The sequence below is a fragment of the Rhipicephalus sanguineus genome, chromosome 6 (genome assembly GCF_013339695.2).
Source record: "Rhipicephalus sanguineus isolate Rsan-2018 chromosome 6, BIME_Rsan_1.4, whole genome shotgun sequence".
Taxonomy (NCBI): Eukaryota; Metazoa; Arthropoda; class Arachnida; order Ixodida; family Ixodidae; genus Rhipicephalus; species Rhipicephalus sanguineus.
Window position 1 is genome coordinate 19607252 of NC_051181.1, and position 6462 is coordinate 19613713.

Consider the following 6462-nt stretch of genomic DNA (forward strand, 5'->3'; position numbering starts at 1 on the left):
AGGGGTCAAGGGAGCCTGTGCGCAGTCCTGCTTCGTAAACTTTTTTTTTTGTGATTTTGCACAAGCTTATTTTTTTCGTTTGATTTATTGTATTCAATGTGTTTTATAACCTCACAGAATTCTCTCAAATGTCTCAAGTGCTGATGTCACAATAATCCGCCAGTTCAAGTGTACTTGAGCTGGCTGGAGTATTATGACATCCTGGCACAGGTGGAAACAGGTTGCAAATGGCAACTGGAACCAGAAGGCTACTGGAACCAGAAGGCAAATGGAACCAGAAGGCAAGTGGGACCAGTAAGCAACTGGTACCATTTGGCAACTGGAACCAGTTAGCTACCGGAAGTGTGTTCCTTAAGCCATTTGAACTGGAACCAGTTGCATACCATATAGATACCAGTTACACATGTGCACTAGAGAATATTGCCTTTGATATGAGGGTTAAAGTTGAATTTACACCAATACGACACGAACTGAAGATTTTCGTTTTGCTTCAGTGAAAACGAAAGCCTCTTAACATTCAAAGGTTGTGAAAAGAAGGAACGCTAGGTGCATGTACACGCGTGTGCACAAGGAGGGCGGCCGCCCCTCACCCGATTCACCTAAGCCTAAGAGGGGAGGAGCGAAGTTTGTGCCGTACATTCACACTTTGACGTAATAGGGCGCAGGGTGCTACGATAAACCCACGCCCCCCCCCCCCCCCCCCTCCCTCCTTGTAGGGGAACCCTGCGCAGCACGGTGTTAAGACAGCTGATAAAGTACGTTCTTCCAGATAACACTGAGTACTCTAGAGATCTAAATTAAACTATACAAACTAAATTTTGTATCCTAATTATAGACCAGAAAAGCACGGGCATTGTGTGTAAATGCAAGGCAGTAACATTTTCATAGGTCTTGAGTAATGTTGCGCAGCGCTTTTAAATGAAGTAGAAGGCCAGCAGAAGATGCATATACTAGATCTTATTTCAGTCATTTGGGCTGCTGCATCAGTTACACAACTAAACTGTTTACTGGCAATTAGTTCATATAATAGAACAATCAAGCGATCAAGGAGCACTGATTTTTGGGCTAGTTGGTTTTCCATCACCGATACTTAAGCGCGCACAGACAAGGACAAAGCGCTTGTGTTGTCGTCACCTCCCTTTGTCCTTGTCTGTGCGCGCTTAAGTATCGGTCAAGCGAACAAGTCAACATTATATTTCGATCAGTATAGGGTATACATGAAAATATTTTATTGTACGTGGTACCTCAATGATGTTTCTGGGTTCTAAACCTAGTAAATAATTTTGTGGTTGTGACCTGTGACGATGAGCATTACCATGTGTAAGAATGCTGCTGTTTCAGCTTATGTAGCAAATACATGTTCATTTGTGGACTCCTCTATAAAGATATATGAATATCCTGTGAAGATCCATAATCGATTATAACTCGTATGTACGTCACAACTCCAAAAATGGATATCCACCATGGTATCTCTAATGTACATCCACTGAATGTCCTATACTGGCACTGGACATTGGACTCTTGCATGGATACTGAGCGGATATCCGGTGTGATTGCTTGGGCTCGTCCGGGTAGAGAAAGACATCCGAACGGCGTGAATCCCTACTCTCACCTACTTTATTCTCGTCTCTTCGCTCCCTTCGCCTTTCCTTTCCCCACGTGGTGAGGGAATTGAGTGGGCGAGGGGAGAACCGGTTATAGAGAGGTGGACTGCCGCGTCTTCCTTGCTAGCTTTGTGGGTTGCCACTACATGTGTTTTTCTCGACATTGTAAGCCCCTGCTGCAGCGCCTTCGGGCTAAGCGGGGTAATCGTTGAATAAAGAATAAATTTGTCCACCGAGGATTTCGTTTCCTTGCGCACAATGCCGGATGACTGTAGTAGCGCCTTTTCTGCTGCTGAAATTACAGCCTCAATGAACGTATCGTTTAGTTCGTTAACGGAAAGTTCCGGCGAATAAACTACTTCGAGCTTTGCATTCTCTGTGAAAACCGGCCAGTCAGCGAGCTGCAATTTCCAACGACATGGCTTAGTAACTTAAGTTTGGTATGATGGTAGGTATGATGGTACTACCATATGCCGTCTCGATGACTTCCCAATTAAGATCGCTAAAAATAGATGGGCTAGATGTTGTAGCGTACTCGCCCCAAGGAGCAGCGAAAAGCAAACACCTACACTCCTTGAAGTTTGGGAAAGAAGTACTTTTTCCTAAGAAAAACAGGCTTCGAAAGCGAGAACACAAAAGCGGCGTGGCTGCGTATCTCCCGCGGCACGCCGGAGATAACGTGAGGCATGTTGGCCGCGTATGCGCCGTGCGCCTCTGTGTAAGAATTGGTATGCGCACACAAATAAAAGTTATCACGATCACCGGCGTCAGCGTCCGCTACAAGGCCTCCCCCCCCCCCCCTAGACCGCGGAGCAAGGAAAAAAAAAACAAGTAAAAGTGCGAGTTAGTTCATGAGGTGAGCCGGTTTCACGCGGTCGAGAGAAACGACGTCCTCTCTGTCGCGAACACGAATGGTCACAGTTTTGTGCGACCGCGACAGCACCCGGAAGGGCCCGTCGTACGCAGGAGTCAACGGCGCTTTCACTGTGTCCCGTCGCACGAACACATGGGTTGCCGCATTCATGTCTGGGAACGAAAACACTCTTTGGTTGCGGCTGGCGCGTGGCGTGTTGGGTTGCAGGTGCTCCAACCAGGAATGTAACCTTTCCATATGTTCTGAAGGTGTCGGCGTAGGGCTTGGTTTCTCACCAAAGAATTCTCCCGGTAGTCGGATGGTAGAACCGTACAGCATTTCTGCTGCACTGAATCCGAGGTCTTCTTTTATGGCGGTACGCAGGCCCAGAAGCTCTTGTCCGCCGTTTTTTAGCGCTGTTTTTTATGTGAAGTATGTCGTACCAACTCGCCCAAGCAACCACTTTAACCCAGAAGAACGAGAGGGAGCTTCTCCACCCAGTGCTCTCTATCCAATTTGGCCGTTAAAGATGCCTTCAGTTGACGGTGTAGACGCTCCACCATTCCATTGCTCGCTGTGTGGTAAGCCGTGGTTGGAGCCGTGTTCCCAGAAGCCTTGCCAGCGCAGAGAATAGGTTGCTCTGGAATTGTCGTCCACGGTCGGTCGTTATGCGCAGTGGGCAGCTATAGCGTGAAACCCATGTGGCCACAAAGGCCTGTGCGACGGTCCCGGCTGCGATGTCCAGAATCGGCGTCGCCTCAGGCCACTGTGAGTAGCGGTCGACACATGTGAGCAGGTATCTGTAACCCTGGGAAGGAGGAAGAGGCCCTACCAAGCCCATGTGGACGTGGTCGAAACGACACTCTGGTGGCCGAAATGCTTGAAGTGCTGTGCGCGTGTGACGAGTCACCTTGACTGCTTGACATGTTCGGCACGTCTTCGCCCAGCCAGGGGAGTGAAACTTCCTATACCATCCATGGAACGCGATATTCGCCCGCAGCGCCGGACGAACACCTGGTGTTTGGGGGCGGTATTAAAACATGGCGGCGCATTGCAGACACGCATTGGGGGACGCCATCTTGATGAGGACTGAGGTTCCGAGTGGCGGGGGGGGGGGGCGATTTAGCGCCAAATTCAATTGGGATGCACCATCAAGCCAAATTGAGCTAGTGGAAGGTATTCAGATGGCGAGCGCACGACCTTCTTCCTGTTGCGCAACCCGCCACATGATAAAAAGGGCAATCGTTGCGTTCTGATTGATGAAGGTTTGCCCATCCACCTATTCCTCCTGGTTGGAAAGAAGCACTCGTGGTGCCGATCCAGAAGCCGCGGAAGCCGGCGACGGAACTCTCTTCCTACCGACCGGTTTCACTCACTTCGGCTGCAGGAAAAGCCATGGAGGCCATGGCACTACGGCGCCTTCGTTGGATAACCACCACGACCAACGCCTTTCCACCCGAGCAGAGTGGATTCCGCCCAAGTCGCTGCACTTTTGACTCGCTCGCCGACGTGGTTTCCACCCTTGAGGAGGCCAAATTCCGCGGGGAATACGGCATTCTAGTGCTCCTCGATGTGAAGAGCGCTTTCGACAGCCTGCCCCACGCATCGATTTTGGACGCTCTTCGCGACCTCGGTGTGGGTGGGCAGATGCTATCCTACGTTGAGGGATTTTTGGGCGACCGTTCCCTTCGTGTTCGTGTGGGTTCCGTGTTTAGCGGCCCTCGTCCCGTCACTGCTGGCGTCCCTCAGGGAAGCATACTCAGTCCCTTCCTGTTTAACCTGGTGCTGGCCAAGCTGCCGGATTTTATCCCGTGCGACACGCCCTGTGAAGTGCGTTCGGCGATTTACGCTGATGACATTGCGCTGTTTGCCTGCGGCCCCGGCTACCATCGTTCTGCTCTGCTCAGGTCACTCCAGGTCGCCATCGACGCGGTCGACGCATTTATCAGTGGAATTGGACTGACGCTCGCCGCCTCCAAGACGGAGGCTCTGCTCGTACACCCGCGAGCGTCGACACGCTTCAGCACACCACGGCTCTCGCTCCGGGGACTTCCTATCGAATGGAGCAAGACGGTGCGCTACCTCGGAGTGACAATCAACAACCGTCTCAGCTGGCGGCCCGCTGTCGACGACCTGAGGAAGGGAAACCGCAAGGTACTCATCGCAGCTCGTAGTCTCCTTGCGCGCGGCCGCGGCTGCACCCCGGCTCTTGCCCTACGCGTCTACAACGCCGTTGCTTCAGCCCGGGTTCTATACCGCGTACCGGTGGCTTCGCTGAGTGCCTGCCAGCTGGCTGCCTTGGACACCGATCATCGGAACGCCGTACGGGAGTACTACGCACTCCCTCACAACTCCCAAGTGGGCCCTACCCTCGCTGAGGCAGGGGAAACGCCCATCTCTCTGCGGATCACCAAAACAGCTCTCAACCACGTGTGGCGCCTGAACAACACGGCGCAAGGGGTTCGCCTGGTCGACCGGCTCCACTCTCTCCCTCACTCATCTCTGGGGCAGCGGGTGAGGGAGTACATGTCGATCGTACCGGACACGCCCTACCGCAGCTGGCCGGCCATCCCTTCGTACCGCCACACCCCCCTGGTCATACACAAGACCCTCGCGGGCATCAAGGCAAAGGCGCGCACCCCCCTAGCAGCAATGCAGCAGGAGTGTTCCGCCCTCTTGCACACTCAGCTGGCCGGGAGGCTGCTTGTTTACGTCGACGGCTCGGTGCTCCCCGACGGCTCTGCCGCCGCTGCCTGTGTTGCGCCATCGGTTGGCGCGGTTCGCAAGTGCCGCCTGCCCTGCCTGGCCTCCTCCACCGCGGCGGAGCTCGCCACCATCAACCTGGCAGCCGATTTCCTGCTGGAGCAGTCATCGATCAGTGCGGCAGCCATTATCTGCGACTCCCGCGCGGCCTTGGCTGCCATCTCTCGCGAGGAGGATGGTAGTCTTCTGTCGCAGAGGGTAGCCAGGCAACTGCACGCCGTGAAGCAATGCGGATGCGACCTCTCGCTGCACTGGGTCCCTTCACATGTGGGTATACCAGGGAACGAGGCAGCCGACCGAGCTGCAAAGGACGCGCACGACCCCAGCACCGCGGTCACCGACTGCGTGAGCTTCTCGGACGTCGGTCGTCTCCTAATAGCCTGCTACGTGCGCGAGCGACATCCAGATCTTCGCGTGGCAGCCGGCACGCCGCCGCTGCGGCTCCCTCTCAAGGGACTCTCGCGAAGGGACCGCGGGTTCCTTCTCCGTCTCCGCACTGGGGACAACTACACCGCCGAGCGCAAGCATCGGCACTCCGGGCGTGGCAGTCCATACATACTGCATCGACTGTGGCGACTTGGAGACACTCGATCACCTGCTGCTCGAATGCCCTGCTGGTGACGCGAGCAGGCAAGTGATGCTCGCCGTGTACAGCCAGCTTGGACTTCCTCGGGCAACAGCACAGCACCTTCTCTTTCCGGCGTGCCGCCGCGAGCACGTCAAGCGTGCTCTCTCTGCCCTGCTTGACTTTGTTGACGGCAGCGGACTGCGTGAGCGCCTCTAATTAGTTCTCGTTGTGTTTTTCTTATCGGTAGACAGCCTAGTGAAGCCCCACCCCGCTCTTTTTTTTTCTCTACTCTCGTTCCTTCCTCTCCCTTTCGTACCTCCACTCCCTTCTTTTACCTCCCCATACCCCTCCCCCTGTGCACTACCTCCCCCTGTGCAATACCCCTCCCCCTGTGCACTACCCCATACCCCTCCCCCTGTACACTACCTTGATGGAGACAGTTGCGGGGTGCACTTTTCTCTTCAGTTCTTTCTTACTTAAAAACCACTCCCCCCCATCCACCTATTTTTGCACCACTTATTCTAAGTAAGACTTTGTTTTTGTTTACGTGTACACATAAATTAGACAAGAATGAAGAGCAGAGTTTGTTTGAATGTTTTATTGCCTAAACGTATCATTCATACAGTAAAAACACAACTTGAATATATTACGCTACTGCTGCAACCGCATCCTGA

The 6462-nt window shown here is 53.5% G+C and overlaps 1 protein-coding gene across 1 annotated transcript; it reads left to right on the forward strand.

Annotated features, from left to right (window-relative positions):
• The first annotated feature begins 3852 nt into the window (after positions 1-3852).
• On the forward strand, positions 3853-5841 carry LOC119397125 (uncharacterized). Its single transcript, XM_037664565.1, has one exon. It carries the CDS (start codon positions 3853-3855, stop codon positions 5839-5841), a length of 1989 nt encoding a protein of 662 aa, XP_037520493.1.
• Positions 5842-6462: the final 621 nt, after the last annotated feature.

Coding starts and splice junctions, on each gene's coding strand:
- LOC119397125 (XM_037664565.1), top strand. CDS start 3,853: ATGGAGGCCATGGCACTACGGCGCCTTCGTTGGATAACCACCACGACC.